This window comes from Colletotrichum lupini, chromosome 10 (genome assembly GCF_023278565.1).
Source record: "Colletotrichum lupini chromosome 10, complete sequence".
Taxonomy (NCBI): domain Eukaryota; kingdom Fungi; phylum Ascomycota; class Sordariomycetes; order Glomerellales; family Glomerellaceae; genus Colletotrichum; species Colletotrichum lupini.
Genome location: NC_064673.1, coordinates 2925644 through 2943594, shown reverse-complemented (window position 1 = coordinate 2943594; position 17951 = coordinate 2925644). Strand labels below are relative to the sequence as shown.

At 45.7% G+C, this 17951-nt stretch overlaps 5 protein-coding genes and 1 non-coding gene across 6 annotated transcripts; 2 read left to right on the top strand and 4 right to left on the bottom strand.

Annotated features, from left to right (window-relative positions):
• Positions 1-99: 99 nt before the first annotated feature.
• Positions 100-4897, bottom strand: CLUP02_18026 (uncharacterized protein; the record flags this gene model as incomplete). The annotated part of the gene is made up of 21 exons (XM_049296930.1): positions 100-190; positions 252-412; positions 473-501; positions 568-671; positions 763-803; positions 861-1136; positions 1299-1366; positions 1453-1534; positions 1569-1641; positions 1700-1737; positions 1811-1820; positions 1884-1997; positions 2063-2176; positions 2238-2281; positions 2341-2443; positions 2536-2620; positions 2690-2810; positions 4196-4344; positions 4412-4480; positions 4615-4704; positions 4771-4897. The coding sequence occupies 21 exons, from the start codon at positions 4895-4897 to the stop codon at positions 100-102; spliced, it is 1989 nt and encodes a 662-aa protein (XP_049138154.1).
• Positions 4898-5093: 196 nt separating this feature from the next.
• Positions 5094-5683, bottom strand: CLUP02_18025 (uncharacterized protein; the record flags this gene model as incomplete). Its single annotated transcript, XM_049296929.1, has 2 exons — positions 5094-5278; positions 5311-5683. The coding sequence occupies 2 exons, from the start codon at positions 5681-5683 to the stop codon at positions 5094-5096; spliced, it is 558 nt and encodes a 185-aa protein (XP_049138153.1).
• Positions 5684-6024: 341 nt separating this feature from the next.
• Positions 6025-6500, top strand: CLUP02_18024 (uncharacterized protein; the record flags this gene model as incomplete). The annotated part of the gene is made up of 2 exons (XM_049296928.1): positions 6025-6152; positions 6254-6500. 2 exons carry the CDS (start codon positions 6025-6027, stop codon positions 6498-6500), a joined length of 375 nt encoding a protein of 124 aa, XP_049138152.1.
• A 1997-nt stretch (positions 6501-8497) lies between these two features.
• CLUP02_18023 (uncharacterized protein) lies at positions 8498-11501 on the top strand (the record flags this gene model as incomplete). Its single annotated transcript, XM_049296927.1, has 3 exons — positions 8498-8750; positions 8871-11281; positions 11358-11501. The coding sequence occupies 3 exons, from the start codon at positions 8498-8500 to the stop codon at positions 11499-11501; spliced, it is 2808 nt and encodes a 935-aa protein (XP_049138151.1).
• A 248-nt stretch (positions 11502-11749) lies between these two features.
• CLUP02_18022 (uncharacterized protein) lies at positions 11750-13855 on the bottom strand (the record flags this gene model as incomplete). Its single annotated transcript, XM_049296926.1, has 9 exons — positions 11750-11830; positions 11885-11992; positions 12444-12616; positions 12720-12865; positions 13013-13064; positions 13124-13175; positions 13214-13342; positions 13406-13592; positions 13683-13855. 9 exons carry the CDS (start codon positions 13853-13855, stop codon positions 11750-11752), a joined length of 1101 nt encoding a protein of 366 aa, XP_049138150.1.
• CLUP02_tRNA332 lies at positions 12336-12416 on the bottom strand. Its single transcript has one exon. It is a non-coding gene; the product is annotated as a tRNA-Gly (tRNA).
• Positions 13856-17951: the final 4096 nt, after the last annotated feature.

Sequence of the window (17951 nt, the reverse complement as noted above, 5' to 3'; positions counted from 1 at the left end):
AGTGGAATAGTCCTCAGCCTTCCATCAAGTTGCAGAGTATGTGGCGACCTGAGGGCAGGGCTACGCGAGATGCTGTTGGCAACTCGCCGTCACTTGACTTTACCCCCAGAGCAGCGTAACAACATGTGTGGAGTTGCGGCGTTGTGTTTTAGACCGATCACAGTAGCAGTGGCCAATGGAAGTCAGATCCCTTGATGTTGATTTGTTGGTCGAGAGGATTTCTTGGTAGCCTAGCTAAGCCAAGACGGCACGAGATTTGAATACCAGCGGATGACAGGGCACTTGCCTCCGCCGCGTACCAGATTGGAAACCGCAAACTGAGCTCGTGTCTCAAATAGGTAGATAGTATTTGAAGCTCTATGCGGGGCTTGAGTTCTTCAGTTTCGGCGATGGCAAAGGTGTAAGCATAAGACTAGTTACTGACGAGGCAGAGTGCCCGGTATGAGGGCGATCTGCTGGTACACTAGCTCACCGGCCGATGTCCCCAGATGACTGGAAAGCCTAGACGGCATGTGTCGTTGCCACGTGGTTGTGAAGGACGAACGGAAGAAGCCTCGTTTAGCTGACGGAAATGAGCTAAGGAGACGATGACACCGTCATCCGAAAGGTACGATACAGTCGGGGACGGAATGAGACAAGACCAGGGTTCCAGAGCATACCTACCGTAAATACTTTAGAGGAGTCGTACTAAGGTAACCGAATTTAAGGTACCAAGACACGGAGTAAACAAGGTACTTACTGACCAAGACATCCAGCACTTACTAAACCGCAGCGTTGACGTAGGCCACAGAGCCGACAGAAGCCTGCCTCTAGACTTTAAGAGTAAAGAACGAAGCCATTGCCGTTGGCAAGCAACGTACTCCGTACAGCATGAACATCTGAAGAGCGGTTGGTGATGTTGGGGTTTGGAGTAATATGAGCAGTGTGGATGATTCGGGGTAGAACAGGGGGCCTCGATTGGTTCGCGGAGGAAAAGAAGGGGCTCTATCCAAAAGCCACGAATGAGAGGTGACAAGGGGAGCGTCCGATCTTTTCACATCTTGGGGAATTTCGGACCGACGACCGTTATGGTATGGCGCCACGCGCGACCGCCGTGCCGTATTCAGGCTAAATACCTCGTGGCACACTTGAGCAACCTAATTTGGTGGCGCCATACTCCTCTGGCCGGATTCTCGTTCATCCGTCATCGTTAGAGAGTCGGATTCCCTCCGTTGCTAGTTGTTTTCCGAGGGAAAGGGGAGCTTAACATCGATGAGTATGTTCGTTTGGGGAGTCATCTAGAATACGATATGCCATACACTGAAGGTGATGTTTGTTGAGGAGAAAATGGTAAACCTTGAAATGATTACGCAGGTGGTTGTGGTCACTTGCTCTCTCAGTCATGGATTGCCCGGGCAGCTTTGCAAAACTCGAATGCGAAATTTGGTAGCGAGGTGTTAGCCAGACACACACGGCACAGGATGGCATCCCGCCACCCAACTTTGTGCGTGACCGAGATTTCGACCACATCGACCAGGATGGAGAGGGTTTCCATCTGTCGGTGACTTTAGTAGTAGTCACTCCAAGACCGGCTTGATGAAAGGAGGTCCCCCAGCTTGAGGCTGTGAGAGAGGGCCGTCATCATAGGTGCTGGGTTCATGGCTGGTGGTGGTGGACCAAGGGCCGACCCTCCATCAAAAGTTCTCCAAAGGCCCCACACGCACTCTCACTGTCGCCGTCAGCTAGCTCCTCCAATTTCTACAGTTCTTCAACTCGTGCCAGTCCAAGAGGATGCCCATACCTGATCTCAGGGCTCGTAGCTGATGCTCACCTCGGGCCTTCTAGATCCAATAGCCAGCAAAGGTCAACACACTTGAGGAAGAGGTTGCGAAAGTGACGCTCACTCAACCTGCTCCGAGGCACTTGAAACCCGAGGCACTCGGGTCGGCAAGACGAGCAGGTGTGCCTCATTCAAAGGGCCGAGGAAGCTCGAGAATGAGATACAGTGAAGATGGCACCTTGAAGACCAGTCTCGTGAGAGATTCGGCACCGTCCCGCACCCGGCGTATCCCACGGGCAGGACCGAATGGAATCTTTGGTTGTGGTGGTGGTAACAGCCCAAGAGGTGGTGTGCGTGGTGTGGGGAGGAGGCGGGATGACTGCAACGGGGTGTGGGAGGTGAGGAGAAAGAAACATCCTTTGCTCCGCATGTGCGGAGAAGCGGTGGGAGGCGTTTTAGTGGACCGGATCAGATTGACCGTTTCTCCATGCTCATCTCAAGCGCGAGGGTGTCACTGGGCATCTATTCTGTACAGGAGGTGAGATTGGTGTGGCAGCCTGCAGAAGGCATCTGAAGCGGACGCGAGCCAGTTGGGATGGATGACGAAGAGCCAAGCTGGATGTTCCTTTGGGTACCGCGACGGTATGCGGGAGCCCGTTTTCGATGAGTCTAATGCTGGTCCAGCTTGTGCATGACACAGAAGACTTGTTGCTATTGACTTGATCCATTGAGAACAAGCAAGACTTCTGCCCATTACTCAGCTGTGACTGACTGACAAGTTGCTGTCGACGTCGCCACGGGTAGAAATTGATTTGGGAAAACCTAAAACCCTTTCTTGGGTTTGGGCATGATTGCGCAGCCCTTGAAGCAGGCCGCAGCATGCCCCTTACAGCTGCCTTAGCTGAAATTAAGTCAACACCATCACCGGACAACAGGGTGCTGACTCTGGCAACCCCAAGGGTTCTTCTGTTGTGCCGGGGGCGATGGGGTTGCCGTTGGCGTTGGGTCCGGAGGAGTACTTGGTCCATAGGGGTAAGTTTAATCCCCTGCTCTGGTACCGACCCACAGACCAGGGTCAGCATACTAGTTATATCGTTAGCACAAAATAGCTAATATAATCAATAATTATTCAAATCTAATTAATTTCTATAGTTAAATTAGTATTTAATATATATTCCGTTAGTATTAATTACTACTTAGTAACGTGCGGGTATCGTACTTAATAACGAGTATAAGAAGTCCTTTAGAAGGGTATCCTAGGCCTCTTTAACTTATTATTATAATATATTATAAGTAGGGTTTTCTTATATATCCGTAAGCTTTTATATATAATCTTTTATCTAATTCTAATACGTTTTAATAGGGTTAAAGTTAGGTAAAAAAGGCAGCTAGAAAATAAGATAGACGCTACGGTTACTAAGCTCTTATTAAATAGTCTCTGTGTTATATACTAAGGCCCCGTCTTATATTAAAATAAAGTTATTATTATATATTTATTAATAAAAGCAAATTTAACCGTTAATAATAAGTATAATATAGTTTTAATAAGAATTAGTATAAATACTACCCTAATCCTTCTCTTAAAAAATACCTAATCCCTTCCGATCCCTAGAAAAACATCCCTAGAATATCTAACCCTACTTATATTAATACCTCTCGATGATATATATTAAGTCCTATTCCTTACTATAATAGTAGGTAATATAAAGCTTATAATAGTAACTACTTATAACTTATATCTCGTTTATTTATAAGATTTTTTATTACTCTTCGATAGTTTAATAAAAGTACTTTTATACTTAAGTAAGACGCTTAATTTAGTTAGCCTTAGATATTAAGAGCTTATAGTAAGTAATATAATAGTAGAACCTAAGCCGCCGTAGGGCTACTTATATAATATAAGTACTAAATTAGGAATAAAAAAGGGTAATTAATAATTATAAAAAAGAGGCCCAGTAGCCCTTTTTTAAAGAAGTAACGTACTTAACGAGCTCTTCTTCTTACTATAAGCTTATAACCCGCGGGCGGTTAGATCGTAAGGTAATTACTACTAACGGGGCCCTTATTACCGTACGTACTTAATCTCTCGTATATCTAGTCGCTGCGATAACTTATATAAGCGTAAATTTCGTATTAATATATAGCGTACGAATACGCTACCGATTGGCCTTAGTAAGGTGCTTAGTCGTACTGCTTATTAGGCGTACTATATTAGTAATAATTTATCGAAAAGTGAGGGTAGGTAGGTAGGTAGGTAGGTAGGTAGGTGGTAGATGTGTAGGAGGAAGAAATCGTAATTGGTAAAAAAGTCGGGCTGGGCCAATTAGTGGGCCTATAATGGATTCGCGGCCTCTGGTTGGTCGGATCGCTTGTGGAAGGGTGGTATGGACCTGCCCCATCGGTACTTGACAAGGGGGTTAAACTTTGGCCTGATACCGTAGTAGGGATGCCCTTGGATTTACCGGCACTCGACCTGCGGGACCGGAGCTGAAGGTTTGCAAGCGTCTTCGTTCGGGACTTTCCCCGATATTGTGCGTGTGGAGGAAACGGGTCATTGTCATCGCGAGCCTTGGACCAGGAAGGCTCTGACATTCAGTGGTGAGTTTCGCACTTGCGTAGAAAACCAGAGCGTACGGAGTAACGGTGTCTCACCACGGTCGAACAAGGCAAGCCAATCGACTTGATGCAAAGAGACCACAACCACCAACAGATTGGTGACCACTGTGGCGTTGGTTTTGACTATCTTGCCGGAGGGATGGGGTTGTTAAGGGTATGTTGTGGCTGTGGCAGTGTTCGCGGTATAGATGGTCCTAGTTTACCTTGAAGGGGACATGCTAGCTAGCGGAGGGATGCACCTTCCTTTCCAATCCCCAGAGTTTGTTGACGCGTGTCTAGTGTACGAAGAAGCTTCTTCGAAGGAAGGCTTGATGGAATTTGGGAGGGGGCTAACAAGAGAGTTTGCCCAAAGATGCTGTCAGGGGAGCGACTGCCACATGTTGTTCTTAACACACACACGCCGTCGAAGAGCATGAGCATCAAGGGGTAGAAGGCAATCTCTGTCTTTAATGAAGCTTGATAAAGTCTTTGAGTTTCTAGATGTAAAGAGAAAACTTCATCTGAAGAGTGTTGGAGGATCATCCTGAAGACTACAGATACAAAGTGGCATGTTCAACGGCGACAACTTGACCTTGAATGCAGCAAAGAAGACACTGGACGGGCCCTCGGAGTGGGCCCTCCGCGTGACTAGCAGCACTCAAATTGACTCGGTGTCATCCGAGTACCCTCTCCTCATACTGACCTCCATCTCTACTCCTCCATCTCTACAGAGTACTCTTCATCCAATCCTCTCCTCCTCCCATGTCCCTTGCACGCCTCTTCGTCGGGTCAACTCTTCTTCTACCGCACAGACCCCCGCTATGCGTCTTTCGTCTGAACGGGGGTTTGTACTGCCATGTACCGACAGCTCCAGCACAACCCACCAGCACTGAGCACCTGCGTCAGAAACCTGGAGAGTGCAGACTGGGGAAACGAGACAACTCATCTCCAGTGAACGCAGTAGAGGTTGCATATGTGGCGCGGCTCGACAGATGACGGATAGCGATGTCGTGCCAGACAGAAGAAACGGCGAGAGGCTGCAGAACCACCCGTAAACGCCACCCTTCCAGAGGTCCGCTTCCGCCTAGTTTTGGCTCCATTCCGTGCGCTATTGTCATGACGGCAAAAGATTCTCTCTACGGAGTAGACGCCAACCAAAAGGGTCTTTCCCCCATGTCCTTGGCTCCCGTTTGGGCAATTTCCATCAAAGTACCCAACGAGAATCCGGGGCTTTCGACAGGGACGTCGTCCCCTTGGCTTGCGCGCGCTCTTTCGAGCGAAGGATTTCGTCTTGATCCCATCGCAAGCTTGGATCAGGAGGGTGAGCATGATAATGCCATCGGTTGACCCTTCCACCACACAAGTGCATGTCCACTGTATGACTTGCGGCTCGTAGCTGGGCACTTTGTAGTGACGCCATCTGGGAGGATACGACCAGCAAAGAGTAGCAAAAGCCCATTTACGGTTGGTTCAGATGTTGGAAAGGAAGCTCGACTCCGTCACCCCGTCTATAGAAAGCATAACGAAAGGCACATATAGCGCCTCAAAGCTAGACGACCGACAAGTAGCTCCGAAATGGCCGGACCTTCTTCACGTCTGCCGTTTTCGTCATAGCAGCGAACAACGCCACACAATTCTGTACCTATATCGGCACTTCGCTATACATAGGGATGAGAGAGCAAACCGCTAAGACAGGCGGGGGCGGGCAAGCCAAAGCCCTATGTACAAGGCACGCCAGAGGGAGAGGCTGCGTGTTCGTCGCTATACCGGACCAACGAGACTGGTTCCAACAACGGCGGTGCGTCTGCTACTCGGCTGCACTCAGACCGAACGAGAACTTGAACAAGCAAAGATAGCCTTCCGCCAAGCCGAATGGCATTATTGGCCGGGATGGCACAGTCCAGCGTACCAAGCTTGTTGCTCCCAACCCACTTTGGGGCCGCGCCGGTGGAGGTCTGGAGACGAGCCTGAAGACTGGAGAAAGCGAGAGAGACTCAAGCTTCCAAGAGACGATTCCCCATCTTCTTCTCCCACCTCCTCGTTTACCCCCAGGGCCCAAAATGTGCCGCGCCAACACCCCCGCCCTCTTCGCTACTTCGTACGGAGTACAGCTGCCACACCACGCTATCTTCGGCCGACGTCCTAACCCAAGCAACAGTGACTGCCATGTTGTGACTAGGTAATTGTCCCGAGGCAGGCCAAAAACAAAGCCGAGCAAGACCATGGAAGCAGTGGGGATCCTGTCCCGGTGGGGAGGAAAAGGTTTGATGACAGTCCATGCCGTCTTGTCACCGCCATGTCATGCCTTGATCCTTCCAGAGGAATGGACCGGAAACGCGTTCATCACCCTCACCGGGCTGGCTCTAAGCTTCACCTTGTTCTGCTATTGTTGATCAACCAACCGAACCCAATGCTGAGCCACACACTCTCTCTCATACAACCCCGTCGCTCCAACCAGGACGAGATGATCCATCATAGGGAGAAGGAGGATGGACCATGGATGGGATGAGCCCGTCGTTCTAGACCGGCGCAGCATCTTTTGGGGCAAGTGGCCCTGTTCCTCGCCCAAAGATGCTCGTTGATTCTCCACATTCACACCCGTAAATGGCCGCCCGTCGCCAGTTTTCCTCTCGATGCCGTTCGTTGCTCCTCACCTTACTGTCGCCCATCGTCGAGCCATCACCCCTGTTCCCCTCATTGCAACCCTGCCCCGTCCTCGCATGCTATTATGTACAAGCGTCCCATATAATATAGCTAAGCCCGAGGAACCACAAAGTCACCATTTCGCTTCTTCCCCCCCTTCGAGAACCTTACCTGACGCGCCGTTGGTACGTCTGTACGTCTCTCTGTACATGCGCATGCGCTGCCGCTGAGCATCCTATTCTCAATTTTAATTTTCTTCTCGAATCATTCGCGCGTGTCCCGTACATACATCCATCCTCTCGCTGCTTCTGCGGCCGCCGCCCTGTCTGTCACCAGCCGCCCTCCTCCACACCTTTCGCCCTTTTATCCCGCTGTTTACAGTATTCTACCAATGTAAATGCGATGGTCCACGTTATCATACAGCAAGCGGACCAGCTAAACTGAGCAGTAACTCAACGGCTTGAACAGCATTCACGTTCCATTGAACCATCTCTACATACGTGCCAAGCTTCGAGCGCAGGCCATCCGTCGAAGAGAGCCGCAGTGGACATCGAGAACTTGAAGGGAGGAGAGCTCCGAGCCAGACCACCGAAACGAACATCATCGTCGCATACAACCCCGGCGATACAGATTCGGAATAACCACTGTTTTCAAGCTTCCGAATTGCCTTGATATTGCTACCTCGCACTTGGATTTACCAACCAATTGTTCAAGATACCCTTCCCGCCGCAGCACAACACGCGAGACACGGAACGCAACCAAACGACTCAACTATTTGGAACTCCCCCAATTACGGCAACGACCGACATCCATAGACTTCACGGGTTGATCTCCAAGGGGTGAGTTAACTTGGGTCTCGGTCCCAATATTCCACTTTCACAGCAAGCTCTCTTTCGCTCAATCATCTTCTGCGCCGCACTCCTTCAAGCACCCTGTCGCTTGTCCCGTCTTCCTTACCCTGTCACCCAAGCCGTCTGTACATCAACCCCGCCATGATTGTCGTTGCTCTATGCTGCGCCGTTCTCCAACGACGTTGCAGATCTCACGCCCACCACTTGTTCTCAGTTTAGCTCATATTACTATACCCCATGCCCATTCTTCTTCTCCGTCCCGCCCCCTTTTGCGCCCCCAACTATCCTAAACGGCCTACAGCAGTGCTGACCGAACCAGAACTCACCTTGTGTTATTGAAGGCTCGCATATTATCTATCGCTTGCCCCAGTCTAAGGGAGCAACATCGCCAAAGCTGGTTGACATAACTCGTCTAACCACTTCGAATCCTTCCAGTCGCCCATCTCGCAGTCTTATTCACGTCCCTATCTGCATGAGAGAAGGCAGATAGTTGCTCGTTGTTCGAGTAGCACTTTCACCATTCAGCCACTACATCGCCAACAGCGGGCTTGGTCCCAGCACGAAGAAGACAGGATGCTGTCCAACCCGCTCCACCGCTTTTCGCCATACCATGGCATGCAGTCCAGCACCCTCTTCTCCAACGCCCACCATGTTCCCAACGGCCATGCCCACGCGAATGGTGTCGACCCCCTCGCGCCGAGCTCGCACTATGCGCTGCAACAAATTCAACAACAGGTTGGGGGAATCCACAGCCCACACCTCGCACGAGCAGGCCCTCAGTCAACAAAACACCGTCAACACCCATACGGCGGCGGACCCGCGGGTCGTTCTTCTAGCACATCCGGACCCGTTCGTAGGAGAATCAGTCGAGCCTGTGATCAGTGCAACCAGCTGCGTACAAAGTGCGATGGGCAACATCCCTGTGCCCACTGTGTAGGTAAGAAAGAATCAGTCCAATAGATGATCGGCGTGGCGTGGGGGAGCTGGGCTGGACTGGACCAGACTGACTGACATGTTTTCAGAATTCGGATTGGGCTGCGAGTACATCCGCGAGAGGAAGAAGAGAGGCAAGGCATCACGAAAAGACCTTGCCGCGCAAGCCGCCGCGCAAGCAGGGACAACGGGCGCAGATCAGGGCCCGAAATCGCCTTCCGACGACAATGGGCAGCCTTCGGAGCAATCCGAGTCCAATAACGCCAAGGCAGCACCATCACTAGGCACGACGACTTCTCAACACGGCCACATCGGCAAGGCCATCGACGAGCTCAGCGAGGAAGCCATGCATCAAAGCCAAAGGACCGGCTCACTCGATAGCATGGGAGATATGGTGAGCCACCAAGCCCACCTGGCAGCTCATCACGGGATGGACAGAGATCAACTCGAAAGCCCAACAACCATGGATCTCAACGGCTACGGGGGCGTCCACGGGGGATACGACAGGCAAGGCCTGGGCGCACACATAATGCCGGGACCGGCCCACGCAGCGTACGCTCCAAATCAGGGTGGCATATCAGCATATCCCGACATACCGTATCCCATGCAGACCCAGAGCCCAACGGCATATACCAACGGCGCGTCATTCCGGATCGCAGCCAGCCCGATCAGCGCATACCCCCTCGGCGGTGAGCCGACGTCTCCCGGGTGGATGTCCATGTCCTCTCCGCCGGCGGCGCAATACCAGTCTCATATGCCTCCGAGCAGCTACGGCCACCCCGGTCAACAGCAACTACGATACCCGGTCCTGCATCCTCTGATGCCCCATCTCGGAAACCTCATCCCGGCGGCTCTGGCATGCGACCTGATCGACCTCTACTTCGCATCCTCGTCCTCGGCACAGATGCACCCAATGTCACCTTACGTCCTGGGCTTCGTCTTCCGCAAGAGGTCTTTCCTCCACCCCAGCAAACCGAGACGATGCCAGCCGGCTCTGCTAGCCAGCATACTCTGGGTGGCAGCCCAGACGAGCGATGCACCCTTCCTGACCAGCGTCCCCTCAGCACGGGGCAAGATCTGCCAGAGGCTGCTGGAGCTGACCGTCAGCCTTCTCAAGCCGCTCATCCATACACCTTCAGGAGACACATCGCCAGTGACCAGCCCCGCCATCGATGGCGTAGCACTCGGCGGGCTCGGCGTTGCGCTTCCGGGGTCCATCAGCATGGACGCGCTGACGGGCGAATCTGGTCCGTTCGGAGCCGCCGGCACCCTCGACGACGTTATCACCTACATCCACCTCGCGACAGTCGTCTCCGCGAGCGAGTACAAGGGCGCGAGCCTGCGGTGGTGGAATGCGGCCTGGTCTTTGGCCAGGGAGCTGAAGCTCGGCCGTGAACTGCCGCCAACCCCTCTCTCCATGAACCAGAGCAACGGGCACGATGGTGATGGCGCAGACGGCGAGGTTGAAGATGACTTGGCAGGCAGCGGGCACCCGGGCGTCATCACGGAGGAGGAGCGCGAGGAGCGCCGAAGGATATGGTGGCTCACGTACATCGTCGACCGCCATCTAGCCCTGTGCTACAACAGGCCGCTATTCCTCCTCGACCTCGAGTGCGCCGGTCTGCTGCAGCCGATGGACGACACGGCGTGGCAGAATGGCGAGTTCAGACCCGCGCACGTCACGACAGACCCTAGCCTGGGCGGAGACGCCTCAACCGGTGCCGGCGGCGTATCGAGCGGCCGCGTGCGCGGTCCGCACTTTGAGTGTACGGGACACAGCATATTCGGTTACTTCCTCCCGCTCATGACGATCCTGGGTGAGATCGTAGACCTCCACCACGCCAGAAACCATCCGCGGTTCGGTGTGGGATTCCGCTCGGCTCGCGAGTGGGACGATCAAGCCAGCGAGATCACGCGCCATCTCGAGGCTTATGAAAAGAGCCTCGGGCGGTTCGAGCAGCTTCATCTCACGCGGGTGAACAACATTAACCTCGATGATAACGGCGACGTAGTAGTCAATCCTGAGGGTGGTAGCGTAGACCACGGTCCGATTGCCGACATTGGCACGCCCTCTGTCCACTCCGTCCACACAACCGCGTCTTCATCCCTCAACCGCATGACGGAGAGCGACATCCAGACCAAGATCGTTATGGCGTACGGTACGCACGTGATGCACGTGCTGCACATTCTGCTCGCGGGCAAATGGGACCCCATCAACCTGATCGATGACAACGACCTCTGGATCTCGTCGCAAGGGTTCATCACGGCGACTGGCCACGCTGTCTCGGCGGCCGAAGCTATCAGCCACATTCTCGAGTTCGACCCGGGCTTGGAGTTTATGCCGTTCTTCTTCGGTATCTACTTGCTCCAGGGGTCGTTTTTGCTGCTCCTTATCGCGGATAAGTTGCAGCTTGAGGCGTCGCCCAGTGTCGTCAAGGCGTGCGAGACGATTGTGCGCGCGCACGAGGCCTGCGTTGTGACGTTGAATACAGAGTATCAGGTGAGCTTCTTTCTCTTTTCCCCCATGTCTTCTCCGTGCTCGAGAGACTTGGGTGCTGACTATTCTCCCTTTGTAGCGCAACTTTAGCAAGGTTATGCGAAGTGCTTTGGCGCAGGTCAGGGGTCGGGTGCCGGAGGATCTCCATGAGCAGCACCAGCGTCGACGGGAACTTCTTGCTCTGTACCGGTGGACCGGCGATGGTACAGGACTTGCGCTCTGATTTTTGGTTAGACCTTGGCCAGCGCGGCACAGCACATATGGCATTTGGGGAGTTTGGGAATATAGTGGAAGGGTTCATGGTAGATGAGAAAACGGCCTTTGGGATGTCAAAAATAATGGAGGACGAGAGACGGATGGATGGAGTGCTGGAACAGGGTTACCGGTTACCTAGTGGAAAAGGGATTTCATTTTTCTCAAAAGGGCTGGAGTGAGGGGACAGTCAGGGATAAGCGAAAGGAACTCCCCCATTTATTGCGAGTTTTGTTCTGAAAAGGTGTGCTGCGGCTTCAGTTGTTCTATGCCTCCAGCTGATTGCCGGGTTTTGCTGTGCTGGTTTTATGGTGTTTTGGTGGGTGGACAGCGGGTTGAGGACAAGCAATGTACCAGACAGGCCTCGCTCGAGGCTTCTCCTAGGCCTGGGTAGCGGATAGAGACTTGATGAAGGAGAGTTGAGTAGAAAGAAAACTGCTGTCTCTTGGACGATGCCTGCCGCTATTGTGACTCTCAGTTGCATGTCGATGTCTTGAGCACAACCAACAAAACATATGAATCCGAGTCAACGTTAGTAATTGGGTAGTGTTGAATATTTCCATGACCAGAAGCAGCTGACATTAATTAGCAAAATTGGCGTCTCTATCAATAAACCACGTATATAAAGCGCAGGAATAAATGAGGATTCAGCACTCGGCCACCCGGATTCAACATGCACTCAAGGTGACGATACGCCCACCATTCACTCAATACAAAGCTACAGATGCAGAAGATATACGAAGAGAGGCAAAAGAGGAAATAGAGTATCGATACGGTATCAAAATGGGATAGGTAGCAAGTGAGATGCGTCGAGGGGGAATCGAACCCCCGGCTCCCCGACGCTGCTGGGTGGCAACGGAGAATTTTACCACTAAACCATCAACGCGGCTTGTGATTGGATGTTAGTTTCTACCGCCAGTCCACCCTTGAAGCGCGTGATCTCAGAGGGCGGGCGCAGAGTCGGGCGGCCGCTTTTGTGTGGGCTTTCTAGCTCGCAGGGGTCGCGTACCCGAAAAACCGGCAGGCGACATCGGCGGTCCCCTGGGGTCAAGGCGCGATTCGCAAGAGAGCCGAGGTGGATGTCGTCTGAAGCCTCAGCGTGGTCCCATGCCAGTCAGAGCTGTTGAGAGACAAAGAGCCTGGGAAGCAGAAGGCTGCGAGTAAGGGGCTCATATTGAAGCTGTGGCACTCGAGACGAGGTCATTGTCGAAAAGGGTTTCTGGTTGCACTGGTGACGTCGATGTTCGGGTAGAAGTGCGAACGCGCAGATGGGGAGAGGAAAACTCCACTGGGACAAGGGAGTTCGCGGCAGGCAAAAGAAGCATGGCAGCATATCTGTGCAGTTGCGAGAGAGAGGACGCATGAGAATGGATCTATTGGATGCTGCATTTCGTTCTCGTTCACCTTGATCCATTCGGTCAGTGATATCTGCGCATTGGGTAAGACATCATGGTGTTCAAGCAGGATACTAGGTAAAGCTACCCGTTCTTTTGAGAATGCAGAGCTTGTTCTATGCCGCGAATGATGTTTGCATCTAGTATACGCAGTGCCCGTGTCTGATCAGTCCTCTCTTTCTTTCTTTCTCACTCTCACGAAGAAGCAAGTCAAAAGAGCTCAAGTTTTCCAAGGGCAAGGCACTAGAAGTCTAGAGCCTGTTTTCAACCAACGGATCTACGGATATACAGGATATTTCAGAAATGTCAAGGGTTCGTATGATCCAGGTCCTGGAACTGGCATCACACCCGTCTGCATGATGGAATGGTGGAATGGCGGCACTCGGGGAGGCTTTCCCGGCGAATCTGACCTGGGTTTCTGGGGCCCGAGACAAGACAAGCCTTTTTGCCCCCCAGCGTGGTTTAGTGCTGATCTGCCCACTATGTCCTGTAGCATGCCATGGGGGGAGCCCATGAGGTGGTGGGTGGAGGAGCCAAGGATGGATTGAGTGGTTGAGTTGCTTGACTGGATCGAAAGAAACCCCCAGCCATCAATGATCAGAGCAGGCAACACAGAAGCAAGCCTTGCGCCGTTGAACGGCCGGCAGTTGGATTCGGGGGCTTGGCCTCTTGGATGGATGGGCTTCCAAGAGAAGGGTTTGCTGTATTCGTATACAGGTCTTGCTGTATGGCCATGAACCGTGGGTACGGATCCTCACCTCGGTGTCTTCCCGCTCAACGTTTTTATCAGATCCGACGGTAGGCGGATGATGGAGAGGCAAAAGGTAAGGTAACCTGGAAGATGGGACGGCTGGGGGTTGTATTGCCCGTTGCAATGGTCAAGGGGCGGGCGGACGCGTTGATGCTGCGCGTATTCGTTCTTTACCCCCATCGATAAGTCTATATATAAACTGATAATAACCCCCCCTAGTTAAGGTAAGAGTCCCGTATATAATAATAAGTACTTAAATATTAATAGATCCTAGCTAAATTTAACTAATTAAATTTCGGTTTTTTTTTTTTAGGGTACTCGGGTTAGAAATATTTTAGAAATAAATTATAACTAATTAGGGTACTACTACTTAATTAATAAGAAATAATTCTAACTTATATTTTTTTTTACCCTAACTAAATTATATCCCTTTTTTTAAACTTTTACCCTTTATTACGACTTTTATTAAAAATCTTTATTATAAAACTTACTATCGTACTCGAAATTTATTAATAATTAATTAGAAATATTTCTAAATTAATTTTATAATATTTTCTTACTATTATAATAGCGATAGCTTTAAGTTTTATATTAATAATAAGAGGGGCCGGCTTAAGAATCTCCCTATATTTAAAACCGATAGTATAAGTTTTATTCTTATTATTATAATTAAATATACGATTTATTTACTTATTTTTATAATAATAAGGTTAAGTAATCCTATTATTAAGAGAACTTTATTATTATTATTTAGAAGTTAATAGCCTTTGCCCTAATAATTATTATTAATCGTCTCTTAGTACGCTTAAAAAGTATTTTAAAAAGGGTTATTATATTAATTTTATAATTTCTTATAAAAGATCCCTCTTTATTACTATTAACCTCGAGGTTATTTATAAATTATTTCCTATTTTACGTTAATATTTTTAACCTTATTAATAATTTTTTATAAGATATTATACTAAAATAATATTATTTATAAAGGGCTAAGATATGCCCCTAGATACCCCTAAAAGCCTAAGGTTATTATAAGTAATAAGGCGTTATTTATTATCCTTTTTAAAGAGGATAGTATTATAAATAGAAATGTTTTTAAAATATTTTTAATTTATAAAACTAATTATTTTTAATAAGACGTTATTTAGATAAAAATAAACGTTAAGCTTAGCCCTAAAAAGAGCTATAAGGTTTATAAATCGTAAGATATTATTAGTTATAATAAGTATAACTTATTCCTTAATTAACGCTCTTTTTAACTAAATTTTATAGCTTACCCTCTTTTTAATATATACGAGCTAACTTACTTAGTATTTTATAAATATTATTACCCTAAGCTCGCGCTAAACGAGGATATCTTTAGTAAGTTACTTTATTAATACTTATATATCGTTATACTTAATATTAATTATTTTTAAAAATCTTTAAGCCCCCTAAGTAAATAGTCCGGAATAATAAAGTAGTTAAGGGTAAGCCGGTCTAGCCTACTCCCGCTAATAATTTTAATAATAATAAAACGGATTTTTAAATAAACCTCGCTATTTCTACTTAGATCTTTATTAAGGATATAAATAAGTAAAAAGTATAATTAAGGGTTAAAGGATAATAAGAAATAATTAATCTAGGGAAGTTTATGTAGTGGTTTTTTTTCCGGCTTTACAGGCACAAAAGATCGACCTTAACGGGATCACGCTTTCAAGGGAAATCACACAATATAGTACACTTTTTAACTATATAATACGCGCAATATATCCCAAGCACGCGCTCAACGCAATATAGTGATTTCGATACGAAAACCGCCATTCAATTCGGGATGGGCAAGCTGCCCTTCACGCGGCGGCGCCGGCCGGAAAGGTCGACGGCAGAGGTCGGCCGTAATGGTTAGCCGCAATGGTCGGCCGCTATGGTCGGCCGCAATAGTCAGAGGCGGCCTTCCTCAACCGCAGAGGTTCTAAACTTTAATAGCGACGTAGAGGTTTCCAGAGAAAGGGCCAAATGGGCCAATATCTACTGCTCGTACCAGAGCTCGCAAAGATTCTTTCCATCCTCATCGCTTCCAACATCGCCCAAAGCTGCTCTCCATTCAAACCAAACAAATCCACTAAACAAATCCACCCTAGGGAAGTTTATAAATAAAGAGTTTATTAAAATAGAAGTATTTTACTTACTTTTTTAAAGTAGTACTATATAAATTAAGAATGCCGTAGTATTATAAATAAATATTCGTAATAAATATATAAATATAAGTTAAGGCTATAAATACTAAGTAAATAATATATTAATCGTAAATATTTCCTAAATAGTTCCTAAAAATTTCCTAATTCTTTTTTAAAAATTTCTTAAAGATTTTTTAAAAGTTTCTTAGAAATTTCTTAAAAATTTCCTAAAGATTTCCTAAATATTTTCTTATTATATTTTGAATTATTTCCTTAATATATCTTAAATACTTTTTGAATATTTCTATCTTTCTAATTTTTATAATATTTATAAATATAAATTAATAAATAAATAATAAAATAATAAATTATTAACTTATTTTAATAAATTATAAGCTTATTATATAATTATATATTTAATATAATCTACTATTTATAATTATAATATCAATATTTTATATATATATATATATATATATATAGTCTTATTTATATTATTATTATTATTATTATTATTATTATTATTATTATTATTATTATTATAATTAATAATTATTTAGCTAGTTTCTTTTAATTTATATAAGCCTTAGCGTTATTAATATTTTACTAAGTAAATAAAGATTTTAAACCTACTTTTAAATAATAATACGTATATTACGAGCTTAAATTCTAACTTATTGGCTTATAGTTTTAATAATATCCTTAACTACTTTAATAAGTTTATAATATAAAAAGTATATAAAGGCTTTAAAACTAGGGCTATAATTATATTAATTATACTTAGGGTTTAAATAATAACGTAATAGCTACTTATTCTCTTTTTAAATATCGGTAATAACTTATTATTTATAACCGTATTTTTAAAACTTATATTATTAAATACTAATACTTTATATAAACCTAAGCTTATTAAACTAATTATATTAAAAAGTATATTGAATAATTCGGCCTTAAGCTTTATATTTATTTTGCTTTATAATATTAAATTTATTAACTCTTATAAAGTTATTAACTTAGTTAAAAAGGGTATTATAAATTTATTTTAAATTATTAAGAATTAGTAAGTTTAGGATTTAAATTATTAAAAAAGAAGAAGATTAATTATTTAAAATATAATAAGAGGTTATAAATTAAAAAAACGCTTTGCTTTAAATAAAAAATAACTATAAGAGTAGATAAGGTAATAAGTTAACTTAAAAATATTATTTATTAAGTTATTATATATATAGGGATCGTTAATTTTATAAAACTAGTTAATATTAATATAGTTTTTATTTAAAATAAAAAATAATAATATATTATTATTATTAGAGCGTTAGTATTTTATAAAATAGTTTTAATTATTTAAGTTATTAAATTAAGCTTAGTAATATAGGCTCGGTATATAAGGTATTAAAAGAGCTATTTTATAATATATAAATTAGTATAGCTTTAAGGAAAAGAAGACGTAAAATACGTTAAGTTAATAATAGCTTCGTAATAAAGCTCCCCTAAGGTATAATTATATAAAAAAGATTATAAAAAGGGATAGGTACTTTAAAAAAAAGTAATAGAATCTAAGTATATTAATAATAAACTTTTAGATTAATTAGAGGTAGAGAATGTTATGCGTCCCTAAGAGCTATGTATCTATATTAATTCGTTATACGTCCCTATTAATTCCGTTTATAATAACTAAGGCGCTAATAATAAAAAGCGAGGCTATTTATTTAAAAATAAGAATAAGTTAATACTAAGTAAGCTTATAAAAAAAAAATTAGCCAAGTTAAAACTAAATATTAAGCTTGTTTTTATAATAAATAAGGAGCTAGTTTGACGTTTTTAATAAGGGGAGGATAATAGGGAATTATATAAATAAACGGCTAATATAGTTTAGTATTTAAAAAAAACGGAGTTAATAAGAAGTAGTTTATAGTAATAATAAATTATTATAATTACGTTAAAAAAGGTAATTAAGCGGACGTTATTATAATTTATTTTTTATATATTTTAAGTATATAATAAAAAAAAGCCTTATTTATTTAAGATTTATAAAAGCTTAAATTATTAACTTATTTAAGATTTATAAATTTTAAATAGGTAATATAGCGGTCCTAAACGAGTACGTAGGTTATAATAATATT